The sequence below is a fragment of the Parasteatoda tepidariorum genome, chromosome 8, assembly GCF_982258835.1.
Source record: "Parasteatoda tepidariorum strain Cologne lab strain chromosome 8, Ptep-v5.0, whole genome shotgun sequence".
NCBI classification, from domain to species: domain Eukaryota; kingdom Metazoa; phylum Arthropoda; class Arachnida; order Araneae; family Theridiidae; genus Parasteatoda; species Parasteatoda tepidariorum.
Genome location: NC_141762.1, coordinates 56,120,453 through 56,134,438, shown reverse-complemented (window position 1 = coordinate 56,134,438; position 13,986 = coordinate 56,120,453). Strand labels below are relative to the sequence as shown.

General features: G+C 27.7%; 1 protein-coding gene across 3 annotated transcripts in view; it reads right to left on the bottom strand.

The window, feature by feature from the left end:
• Eph (Eph receptor tyrosine kinase) overlaps window positions 1–13,783 on the bottom strand; it is a 307,148-nt gene extending 293,365 nt beyond the window's left edge. For all 3 annotated transcript variants that reach the window (XM_043043347.3, XM_071181352.2, XM_071181349.2), the window contains exon 1: window positions 13,575–13,783. In XM_043043347.3, coding sequence (XP_042899281.2) covers window positions 13,575–13,710 — 136 coding nt within the window. In that variant the 5' untranslated portion in view covers window positions 13,711–13,783. The remainder of the gene's footprint in view (window positions 1–13,574) is intronic.
• Window positions 13,784–13,986: the final 203 nt, after the last annotated feature.

Sequence of the window (13,986 nt, the reverse complement as noted above, 5' to 3'; positions counted from 1 at the left end):
ATTAAAACAATCCAATTACACGACATTAAAAAAAAATATTCACGACCGAGACACAACGTCGGTCAAATATCCACTAGGGATGATAACCCCATTAGAAACCCAATTATCAACATTACCAGTATTATCAATAACAAAAAAAAGGGAAATGCAAGATCTATGCACACATCAACAGACATGTATGCAGCTTGCAGGTGAGATTGCGTGCCGTAAAGTCTTCCTAGAAAGATATATAACGGACTGGAAGGCTAGTTCCTGTGGGAGTAATTTCAAATCGGTACAACAATATTGCAAATAAGGGTAACGGATAGTTATTGCTTTTTCGTAAAATATTGTTTTTTCCCACGACATTTTTTAATTGTACAGGTAGGCACATCTGAAAGCGTAACTGGATCAGAAATCTGAGAAGTCAGAAAGAAGAATGATTGGCATGCATTCAATAATGTTAATAATATTATAATTTTAACATAAAAAGTACATTTAGTAGAATAAATTTTTTGTTATATACAAAGGCTGCCCAGAGAATAGAGATTTAAATATAAGTGTAATTACTCGTGTGGTTATCATTTTACGTTGGGCTTTGCTTTGTTGCATTCTAGTTTTATATTTTAAAGAAAGTTTTAGTATATCTTTTTTAGTAGACAATAATGTTTAATTTTGTAAATATATAATTTTTGTGAGGTTGCTGTGTCTTTCAGATTAAGTTTTGTCCAAATCAAGATAATGTTTATCAAGAGAATGGCGCGTACAGTTTTCAAAGTAAAAAGGGTTTGTCATCTAATTTTTTAATACTCGAAAAGGTATTCCAATAAACCATTGTTTTGGTTTACAAAAAATGCAAAATGATAAATATTATTCAATGATTTAAATGTTTTTATGTAAGGAGAAAATCTTGCAAAATTGGCAATTCTTTTAAAAATGCTTAAAGATTTTTTAAATGTTTATTTATTGTCTCACAGTGGAAATACGTTGTGAAACGCAATTGAACCATATTGTCATGCAAGCCAACTCCTTTCAATACTCAATTACACGATGCTATAATTCTGCTCTTACATAAACATGGCTCAAATTAACACCTTATTAAAAGGAGTCGAATATTCCACAGCAGTCTATGTAAAAATTGTCAAATGATATAATTACATTTCCTTAGTACTGAATTAATTCTCAAAAATCTTATTATTCGTTCCTCTAGTTAAAATGCACATTTTGACATGATTTAACCTGTTAACCTTTTAAACCTGTTATTGAATTTTTCGACAATTACAGATTAAATTTTTATCAAATCATTTTCTTCAATTTCAAAAGCCAAATTTAAAAAAAAAATTCATTGCGAATTTTTTATAAAAATTAAGGATTAAAATAAAAAATTCAAATTTTGTAGTTTTTAAACTTTTATTTTTATATGATATAGAACATCCAGTTTTCCTTAATGCAACAGCAAATTCGTGTGGTTCGAAGTACAGATTTTCAGCTCGTTTAAGACCTACAAACAAGATAAGATTGTTTTGTTTAAGTACATAAATTTCGTTATAAACGAAACAAGAATTATTCATACTTTTTAGACAGAATTCGCGATCGCAACGCTCGAGTACGCCGTCTAGCGGGAGCCTGTAAATATCGGACATTAATTTATCACGTTTTCATTTAGTTCCATCAAAGTCATTGACTGAATCAGACGCCATTTTTTAGCAGCAAATAAGAAACAAAATTTCCCTAAGGAAAAGGCCGAAGAACTTGAAAAAAATCTCCAGAATATTAGTAAATCTTTCAAGAACAGAACACGCCAAACATTTGAAGAAAAATTCGTCAATAATTTTTAATTTCTATTATCAACAAACTTGCAACTGATGACTTCCGATTTCGGATACTGTTACAGATATGTGTATTAAGGTAAAATGCATTTCTTCTGTCTTCAATTCATTACGAATTAAAGTGAAGTCAACATTGCTTTCGTCATTCCAGTGAATAAATATGAATTCAGAACATACAGAATTGTAATAGTTATAGCATATTCTTCTTCGTTATAGAATAGTATATATTTCTGTATCCATATAATTCGGAAAACAACAATAAAAAATTATCCAAGTTACTTGAATTAGTGCCATTTGTGCTGATTCTTAATTAATTTGAATCGTTTTCTTGGTAAGTTTTTTTTAATTTTGAAAGAATAAGTTCAACTAGAATTCAGCTATTGTGTTTTTAGCTACATATTAAAATTCATATCAATTATAAAATTTTGCTGTGTAGTATGTTATCTAAAAGTAATGAAGGTATAAACTATGTATCTATTATTTGAGAATAAAGTTTTCAAACAAGGAACTTATCATTTTGGAATTCTCCGGGAATCATAAATCAGGTAAGTGCAATGATTTTTACAATAAAAAATTTACTTGTAAATATTTTTTTTTTCATTTGATGATGGTTCTCTACAGAATGGTTTTTTACGTCTGATTAAGAACTATAAGAATAATAAAAAAAGAAACAATATGAAAGTTTTTATTTCAATGTTAAGAATTCTTAAAATCGTTTTTTTTATCCTAAGAATTCTTTATTTTCCGTTTTTTAGTTTATAATTTTTTGATAAAAATTGTTCTCAAAATACTTTTGAAAAATTAAATGGTATAACATTATGTGTTTATGTATACTTCTTGTATATTCCAATGTTTGAAATAATATGATTCAGAAAAGTATGGAATAAAAATTCGGTTCTTACGTATTAACGCCACCGCCGCTACAGATTTGGCGGTTTTTAAGTGCCGCCAATCTACACTTAAAAGTTTTGCGACAATTCATAAGATAAAACACTTTATTTAAAATCAAAATAGTTAATCGGATTTCGGTGGAAAATGAGCCTATATAGAGTTTAGCATAGATTCAAAACAATCATATCGCCATATGAACTCTGATGAATAAGATTCCAAATGAAATAACATTTCCAAAACGTACGTTTACCAAGATAAAGTTTCATGTTGTGGGAATTGGTACATTTTCGTTTTTTCGGTAAAATATTTCCCTCCTGAAAAAATAAAATTGCATCTTGATTTTTTTTTGGCAAATCCCAAAGACGAATATTCGTAGCACTAAAAATGGCGACAAAAAAGAATTGTTTTTTGTTTTTATTTCGTCAGCATTCTTTATTTTACGTTTCTTAGTTTGTAAATAATGATTTTTATTGAAACTTGAAATTTTTTGATAAAAATTGTTGTCAAAAAACGTTGTTTACAAAATTAAATTTCATAAAATTATGAGGCTTATGTATACTTTTTGTTCATTTTAATTTTTGAACTAATATGATTCTTAAAACTATAGAATGTAAAGTTTAAATGGGCCTTTCATGTTATATCATTAAATTTAGTAATACTATTTCTCGGGCATTAGGTTTTAACTCTTATAAGAATATACATATTTTTTTCTGTTAATGTACAAATATTTTTCCGATGTGTTTTGGATGTTCCTTCTCTAATACAAAAAGAGATACCATTTTGTTTTCGGTTGTACAAGAAAGAAGATCAAGCATTTTTCTTTTTTAAATTTAATAAGCCACATTAAAGAAGGAACGTTGCAATGCTACACGCTACATTAACGACGTCTCCAGAGTAACTGAATGACGGTTCATATAGAAATCGCAGGTATGCGTCTCATACAACAACGCCCCCTATAGTTCGTTGCGATCGCGAATAAAAAAAAAAAAATTTCATTATAGCAACAACAACAAAAAATGCATATAATTCTAAATTTAAATTGTTTTCTAATTTTTTATGAACAGAATCCTTTCGCTTGGTCTTGGCATCGTTTTTTTTCTTGCTTCAATTCTAACCTTTGTTACCGTGTCAATCAGTTTGAGACTCTCTTTATTTGTGATATTCACCTGAATTAGTATTGAAAACGATCCAGTTTGAACTGTAGGTTAGAATTTCTGATTCTTAATTAAAACAATAAAAACAAAAATATCGTTCAAATGATGAAATTCACTTTTATTCACAACTAAAGAAGTATTTATGTGATTTCTCTGGTCCCAAATCTCAAAAATAAACTCACCAACTTAAAGCATAACAAAATTAAAAGTGAAAAAAAAAAAGAATTCTAAAAAAATTATCAAACAACAGCGGTCGCCATTGCAACGCATGCAATGACGACGCACGCGCACTGTTTACTATTACTCTTGAACACAGTTGAAAAGTGTGATGACGTCCAAATAAGGTGCGCACGCCATCAAACCTAAAACAACACCCATTTTGCCAATGGGTTAAAAAAAGAGAGAGAGAGCTAGGAATTGTTGCCATACTTTGTCAGCCTCTTTTTTGGCAAACTCTGAGTACTACGTAATCTCGCTCAACATGGGAACCACACTCAATTTTTAAGAAGAAAACTTTCCCATTTTGGTAGGAGCAACTGCGTAGCCTTTTGCTTAAACATGACCGCTTTTAGAAAGAACAATTAACGCAAGCACTATTAGCCAAGGTCCATTGCTTATAATAACTTGCTTAATTTGAAAATATGTTTCACTACTGGCATTCTAAAGAAAATTAGGAAGAAGAGCTATGAAAATTCAGACAATTGCTTTGCGAAAACAAAACTAAATAGCCATGTTTTATCCTCGACGGTGGTACTAATTAGCTATCTCATTGAAGTATACACTGCAGTACTGCTGTTATACAAATAACTAAAACCGCAGCAAGCCTAATGTACTTTTGCCTCATATCCTTGTGCGCAATCTCTCCGACCATGCAATCTTCTTACAGTCACAGCGATGGCAAAATGTTTCGATCGAGTACAGTGAATCTCCGAATGGTCTTTGGGAAAATAAAACAAAATAGCTACGTTTTATCATTGACACTGGTACTAATTAGCTATATCATTGAAGTATACACTGCAGTACTGCTGTTATACAAATAACTGAAACTGCAGCAAGCCTACTGTACTTTTGCCTCATATCCTTGTGCGCAATCTCTCCGACCACGCAATCTTCTTAAAGATACTGCGACAACAAAATGTTTAGATCGAGTGCAGAAAGTCTCGTAAATTCTATATTTCCGTTTAATAAACAGGATAACATTTAGAAACATTTTATTTATTGATTTTAAATGACATAATGTGCAAACGCGGCCGTTATCATATATCCGCCGATTGAAATGCCTAAATTTAAATTTTATAGCTTTTACGAACTGGAAGCTTTAAAAAAAAAAGGTAAAGGAAATGGTCGTATTTCGATGCAGCAGATAGTTCCAAACACGCTCCGTTTTGATATTTTCCGGAAAGTCTTGAATAAAAGGCCCCATCGATGTCAGGCAAGAGAATGTTTATGCAAAGGATCACGACCATCAATTTTAAGTACGTCGTTTAGAAGTTTTCCAGAAAGCAAGGAAGTAAACTACCTAAACCTAACTGGAAAAACCTTCCGTAAAGTGAGAAAAGGTTCAAGAAAAAGTCTTCGGCAAAGTATAAACCTTCTTTCCTTTCATCGGCAAGTGAGCTCGTTCGTCTTGTAAAAAGCTCCTCTTTGGAGTACGTCATCCATTTGAATAAGAAAAGTACGCCTGTTAGGTCCTAAATCCTAGAAAATATTTCCATCTTTTGTGAAAGCACCTGAAGAAAATTTCAAAACCGGATAGATTTTTTTTTAAGTATAAACATTTTTATTTCCTCCTCGATAAAAATTCTTTTATAAAGGAAAGCTGATTTCAGTTTATACCCATAGCTTAACCATCATAAATTCTTTAAAACTAGTTTACGTTCCAACTTTTTCGGTAAATGTTTAAATTTTTGTTACTTTTATTAATTTTACCTCATTTATTTGTTATAAAGAAATGCTGGTAATAGTTTAGTTTTATATTATTATGTACATATTTAGGGGTGCCACTCTGAAAAAATTTCAAGACTGAACTTATTTTTTGACCAAATAATACTGTGTTGTTTACCAAACTTTTAGAAATGTATAGCTCTCTGACACCAAAATTTACCTTTCTTTGATAATAGCCTACATATTAAATCAATCATTTGATTATTTTTTCTAACAAATATTTTTTAGCTAACAAAATGAAAATAACAGCTAACCTTGTATACTTTTTTACAACTATTACTGAACAACCTGAAACCATTCATATCTATTTTTCACTTCATCTATACTTTTTTTTTCTAGCACTATAATTTCTTATTTAAAAAAGTAATCTTGATTTAACTTTCGCCAGCATGACAATAGATTAGGGAAGCAAACTCGAGCAGATTTGGATTCAGCAAAAGTACAAATTTAATTACACAAGTAGATGAAGTTCAATCAATCCCATTTGTCAAGACTTTAAGAATAAGATTGAGTGAAGCTGACAAAAAGAAGATAAATAAAAGTCCTGACATCATATGTTTTCATTAAGATATATTATTTTTTATTTTGACCAAAATTTTTTTAAAAATTTCTAATGAAAAAAAAAAAGAAAATTTAATTTAATTGATAGAATTTATTAGTCCATTGATTTTTCTCAAGACTGATTTCAGTCCCCAGGACTGAAGAGTGGCTATTATTAATAATTTTACTCCACGAATTTATTCATGATTTTTGTGCCCCCTTACTCCATCAATTCATTTAGAGATTATATGAATTGCCAAAAGTTAGGAGACACTGACAACAAAATCAAAAATTATCTTACTATTTCATAGTATTAATAATTATTTGCAGAAATATAACATTATTTTAAAACTGGGTCATCAAGAAAGCATACCGGAATCACAAAATTTTATTTTACAAAACAGCAACACATAAAATTTATTCAAAAATATTAAGAAAAATTCTGAATACTAACAAGGGAAACTAGGGAAGTGTGACTCGCCAATTTCTAAATAAACTAGTGGGATGTATGCCTTATGAGGAATAATTTTAGGGGGCAACATTCGTTTCGGCCCATAGAAGGTCCTATGAGAGATCAAAAATAATTCAATATATGGAAAAATCAGTATTTTATTACTTCAATGCAGACTATTAGTTATTGTAATTGTCTCATACTCCAATTAATTTGTAATTAATTGGATAATTAATTACTTTCACGTACTATATAATGCATATTTATTGTTAAAATTGATTTTAAAAATTTTATGTATCTGCAGTTTTTCAGAAAAACCTGTTAGGTTAATTTAAAAAAAATATTGACATCAAATTTTTTTAATTTTTTTTTTCAAAAAACTTTCCAAATTAATTGTAGTATGTAATTGCAAATCAATTAATTAATTAATAATTTCTGATTAATTTATTAATTAAAAAATAATTAATTATCCAATTAATTACAAATTAATTGGATTATGAGACAATTACAATAACTAATAGTCTGCATTGAAGTAATAAAATACCGATTTTTCCATATATTGAATTATTTTTTATCTCTCACAGGACCTTCTATGGGCCGAAACGAATGTTGCCCCCTAAAATTGTTCCTCATAAGGCATACATCCCACTAGTTAATTTCAAAATTGGCGAGTCACACTTCCCTAGTTTCCCTTGTAAGTTGCAAAAAATAATGCCGGATAACAAAATTGCATTTCTCAAATTAATAAGAGCTATAGAGATGAATTTGGTATACTAGAATATTAAGAAAAGTACCAAGTTACAAAAACAATGTCGAAATTACAAAATTGTAAAATGCAAATAAATAAACAATTAAAAACACAAAATTTGTTCCAAGCTTTGAGAATAAAACTTCTTCTTTAGAACAAAATTTTTTCTAAAAAAAAAAGTACTAAGCTTCGTAGTCGTTTCAATACTGTTTTATATACAGACATCGATACATAGACATCGCTTTTGCTTAATGTGTTGTGAATCCCCCTTAAATACAGTTTCAGTTGCAGTTATTCTTCGATTTTTCAAGTAGCTAACATCATTAATTGTTTAGTGCCATTCTTATGAACTAAAGAAACACATTCTTTCACTACATTTCAAAGCAAAAATTATTTTCAGGTTTAAAAATGAATTTTTAAGGATGCCACAAATTCCCGACATTCTTTTTTAATGATCCTGCATGCACTGCCGGAGAAGAAAAAAAAATATTATTAATATTTTACTGATATTTTTCCGGATTGTTAATATAATTTCAAGATATCGAAAAAGCACTTAACGACTGTGATCTTCTTACATTTATCCTTTCCTTACATTGTCAAAAATTAATAAATAAAAATCTAAAGATAATGATACCTAACTATCCTCACATAATTTAAAATAAAATATAGTTTTTTTTTTTTTTAAATTGTTAAGCATGTGCTAACGCACAGTGCATAATACTTGTATATAAATTCGTAAAAATAATTTATTTCTTGGGAAAAATCTATTTTGCTCTTACTATTAAAAATGTTTTAAAAGTGTTAATGTAAGTTTTTTATTTTAGTGATAAGTGGATGATTTTTATTCTAAATTAAGTCATGAAATTTATTAGTTTAAACGATTTGTTTGAAATCACAGACACCTCCTCCCTCATAATAGGTTGAAGTGTATTAAGAGATGTTGAAAGTTGAAACCATTAATAAACTATACACTACCCTACAATATTGGAAAAGACACTTTCGGTTTTTGATATTATTTTGAATTTGAGATGACTGAATAAAATTCCGTAAATCTAGCTTAAATATTTATTAGATATGAAAATTAAGATATGGAAATTTTTATTAAAAAAAAAAAAAAAAAAAAAAAATTTTTTTTTGTCTAATGCTTTTTTTCTTTTTTTGCTATAACTTTAAAAATATTCAGTAAAATTAAACAAAAATTTTGGAGCAATTTAAAAGAAATTAAAAAATTATTGTTTCAAAATTTGAAAAAAAAATTGCTAAAGAATGCGCAGGATATGAGTATTTAAAAGTAGTTCTTTTGTACTGAGCATGCATGGAAAAAATTTTTAAGTATTTTTTCATAATTTATGTAAGAAATACATAATTTACGAAAAATTTTTAAGTCATCTCTTCCATACAAAAAAATTTTTAAGTATTTTTTCTAATGGAAAAAATTTGATTTTAATATCTTAAAAACGTAAAAAGTTTCAAGTACAAAATCAAAGTTTTTGTACTTTTTAAAAGAAAAATTTAAAACAATAAGTGGTTTCTCACATATTTAATTTTGTTCTTGCTGTCCAGTGATCATAGAGTAGTGTAATTTGCAATACTACATAGTAATAAAATTTGGGTAAAACCCCAGATTATTTTTAGCGTTCTATTAAAAAGTACAAAAACTACTTAAAAAATTATTTAAACTTTTTACATTTCTAAGATATTTCAATCAGATTTTTTTCCATTAGTACTACAAAATAATGAAAAAATGATTTTAAATTTTTCCATGCATGAGTTACTTTAAATACTCACATCCTGGGCATTTTTTAACATTTTCTTTTCAAATTTTAAAACAATAATTTTGTAATTAATTTTAAATTGATCCAAAAATTTTTTTTAATTTTACTGAATAATTTTACAGTTATAGCAAAAAAACTTAAGACAAAAAAAAGTTTTTTTTATAAAAATGTCCATTAACATAAATATTTAAGCTAGATTAACGAACTTTTATGCAGTAATTGCAAATAACAACCAAAGTAATCGATACAATTTACAAGCTTATTGCTTAATTTTTTGGCATAGGATGTTCAAAAATACTTTTTTTCTTTCGTAATTTATTGTCGGCCTCTCAACTCACACCTCTGAAAGCTTTAAACTTAACTGCAAAGTAGGAAACATCTTATGAACGAAATACTTCTAAATTTACAAAATAACCCAAGTATTTCTTGAGAAATTTAAAAAAAAAAAAAAAAAAAAAAAACTGAAAGTGTCTCTTTTATTATGGTCGGGAAGTGTAATGTATTATAAAACCAGAAAAACGTTTACAAAGTAATATGCATCGACCAGATGCTGTATGAAAACCAAAATAACAAATGTCTTAGCAAATATTTCAATTGGAACGGTTTGCAGAGCAGCAAATTAACAACGTTTATTATACAGTTTTTCCAGCCAGCAGCGCCATCTGTTCACAAACTTTATAACTAATTTTGAAATTTGGTGAGGTTAAGAATCTATTTTCTAAGCAGAACGCAGCCAACGGTAAATTATTATCTTTTTCCATTTTCCTTAATTGCTTTTTCTAACTGTTGGCTATTTTGGTACACTCAATAAAAATTTGCTGAAAAAAAAAGAAATTTCACTTTTTAGTACTTATGATTTCAATGTTTTCAGGTTCTGAGTTTTAAAGTCAGAGCTAGCAATTTTAAAAAATTTTATAAGAAAATCATTTGAGCTGGGGTAGAAAAATTTCGAAAAAAATGAATAGTCCAAGATTACTTTAGCTTTTTGTGATTGATCTTTAGCTTTTTTCTAAAATAAATAAATAAATAAATAAAAAAAAAAACAGCTAAGCAAAAATAGATTTTCTTTTTTTTTTAAATTATGACATTGTTTCTAACATTAGATTGACTAATTCAAATATGAAAATTTTAATTAATATTTTTTGCGTTTACGCAAGCTAGTTTAATTTATTATAAAATTACTTGTATCAATTTATTAAGAGTTTAAAATTATATTTATTGAGCGCTCTTTAACATTTTTACTTAATATGTTATACTATAAAACATAAAGTTTATTTAAAGTTTAATATAAAAAAAATTAAAAAAGGAAGGAAATTAAATTTTTCAAATACCTTCCAAAATGAAAAAAACTAATGATGATAATCAATATTGAATGATCGAAAATCTTCAATTGATTAATCCTTTAAAAGTTAATACCTTAAGCCAAATATACAAATAAATTTCAAAATTAACAAGCAAGTTAAGTAAGATACAAATAAACCTCACTTTAAAAGCTAATGGTTAAAGCAAAGGAAAGCTTAAAAATATTTATTTAAGCATATAAAAATATTTATTAAGCTTTAAAATAATTACTTTAAGTTACTCTATAAATTTCGAATCTGGCTCGATTAAAATTATGAAAGAGGAAAGCTGAATTAGATTTTCAAAAATTTTTTACAATGAAAAATCTATAATGCATCAAATAATTAAAAATATTCAAGTGCTAAATTCTTAAAAAGTTAAGAACTTTAATTAATGAACTCTTAAAATTATAATTGTGAAACATTTTTCTATATATGTACTCAATAGGTTACACTATAAATAATAATGCTATTTAAAATTCATAGCTCTGCAAGAACAAAAAATATATAAATGAATAAAATACATTAAATTTTTCAGAAACCTTTCGGAATGAAAAATTTATAGGGTGACCCGGGGTAATTCACGATCACTCTGTTTCTGGGGTAAATAATGATCACCTAAGTTTTATTTTTAAGAAATTATTTTTTTTTTAAATTTGAGACATGGACAAGGATGCTTGTACACTTTACTAAAGTATAACTACATTAACTTAATAATAATGTTTTGTTTAATCTAACAAAATAAGTATCTTTTAAACTGCTTTCTGTATTTTCCATTTCGAAGATGGGTTTCAAAATGTGCACATTTCTGCAAAGATCCCCCTCCTTCTCTTAATAATAAATATTTTGAGTCACTTTCTTTTTCTTTGATATAAAAGTAGTGTAAGCTTTTGTTTAATTGTTTCACATCTACTGCAAACATTATAATTGATTATAGGAAACTATATCAAATGTTGCCCCCTACATATGGGGTAATTATTGATCACTGGGGTAATTCCTGATCATTGTCATTTCTTCTTATAAATAGTATATAAAATAGTTTATAAATAGCTAATTGTCTTTTCTTAAATAACAGTTCATATTTATTAAGTGGAACAACTATAAAATATATTTTAACTGTTATCACAAAATTTGTTTTTAACTGTATTCAAGACTGTATTCTGATTTGCACCATTTCTGGTTTGTCTTACCTTGCTTCTATCTTAATTTTATGTGTGTACATTGTTAGAATAATTTTTAAGTTTATAAATTAGCCTAGTATAAATATGGTGAGAAAATATAAGCCTAAAAAGGATACTAAGCTTCTAGAAAACAAAATTAGTGAATTTCTTTTAATGATTGAAAATTTCAGTGTGAGAGCTGTTGACATACCTTACTTAACTTTACACTTTCCCTTAATCAAGTTAAAAAATCCAGCAAAAGTAACCCATGTGGGAACTCTTATATTTCAGAAGAACATAAGAATGAGTTGGCTGATTGCCTAAAATGTATAGCACGATGCAAAGATTTTTGAAAATTTAAAGTGTTAATCATTCTTTTTGCTTTTAAATAAATCGTTTTATTAGCTGCTTAAACATATCTTTTTGGTTTATTTGTTTGATCTTGATGTCTTATTTGTTAATTACCATTATATAATTATTTTTAAACATCCCCTTTACAATAAAAACTGGTGATCAGTAATTACCCCAGAAGTGATCAGGAATTACCCCAGAAATGATCAAGACCTGGGGTAATTCCTGATCACTAAAAAATTAAAATCTTTTAAATTCTTATTAGATTTTCAAACCAAAGAAGGTGGCATAGGACTCATCTCATATAGCCTCAAACTTCCAGTAAATATTAAAATTCTATTTTGAATAGTTTTTTCACAAAATAGATGTTTGCATTTTTTGATCAGGAATTACCCCAGGTCACCCTAATGATTATCTATATCAAATGATTAAAAATCTTCAAGTGATGAATTTGTAATAAGATAATGACTCAAGCAACTGAACGCTTAAATTTACATTTGTGACTCATTCTTCTACATATTTATTTAATATGTTATACTGTAAATAATAATGTTAATTTGAATTTACAGCTTTACGCAAACAAAAAATTTCAGGAATGAAAATTTTGAGACCTATAATAAAAAATCCATATCAAATGATCAAAAATCTTGCAATGATCATATAAATGCTTTAAAAAAAACGAGCTAATTAAACAAAAGCTTAAAATTATATTTTTGTCAAGTATCCCACAATAAGTTACAATATAATGTTCATTTATAATCTTACTATTAAGACAAAAAGAAAAGAAAAAAATTCTCAAATCATTCAATGAAAAATCTAATAGTGAAATCAATAATATGTGAATGAATTATATGAATTATTTTAAAAACAAAATGGTAAAGCAAATAAATGCTTAAAATTCAATTTTTGTTCGCTGTTCCGCAATATGTTTACATAATGTTAAACTATAAATAATAATGTTTATTTAAAATTTTACTATAAAATAAAAAAAGTAATTACATTTTTCAGAAACTTTTCAAAACGATAAACAAAATTTCAATTTCCTACTGAAAAAAATTATTTAGAAATCCTTTTTTTGAATATCATTATATCGAACATAACCAGTAGCAAGGCAGACGATCCTGTATTGACAGGTAAATCAAAACAAAAACAAACAGACGAAGCAGTTGTGTTCCGAGAACTTCGCACAACATCCAACTCGAAATTCAATAATGTGCATGAAAAAATGTAAAACGATATTTTTAGTATAAAATACATAATTTTTTTATAAAAATAAGTTACGAATTTAGATACCAGAGAGCGCTGAGAATGTGAAAACAAGACGCTGAAAGAGCACAGTGAACCCAACTTGCGGCCATTATTTCGATCACGCATAGAGGTAACAGAGTGGGATAACTTTAATGATTGCTTACCTTGTTTACATAATGTTTGACGGGGGATATTGATGAGTAGTAAAAACACAGCGAATAAGTGTAAACATTCCTTAAAGTCCATCGCCATATTCCTTTTTTCACATGCACATAATATGTAATCGGCACTAACAATCATACAACATTGAGGGAGATTTTAGTTTCGCCGACGAAATACCGATGGCACCCCGCGAAATGCGACACGCCCATCTGATGACGTAAGAATTTGGATTGCGATTGGCGAACCGGCTTGCCTGTCAAAGGCTTGTCACATTCTTTTTTTTTTTATCCCTTATACATATTTTTTTTAATAAAAATATTTGGTGGGTGGAAAGGGATATGTATTACTGATTTTTTTTAATATTTATAGGCTATCAGTGTTTGGTTTTATTATTCTATTCAAGCTTATTTTATT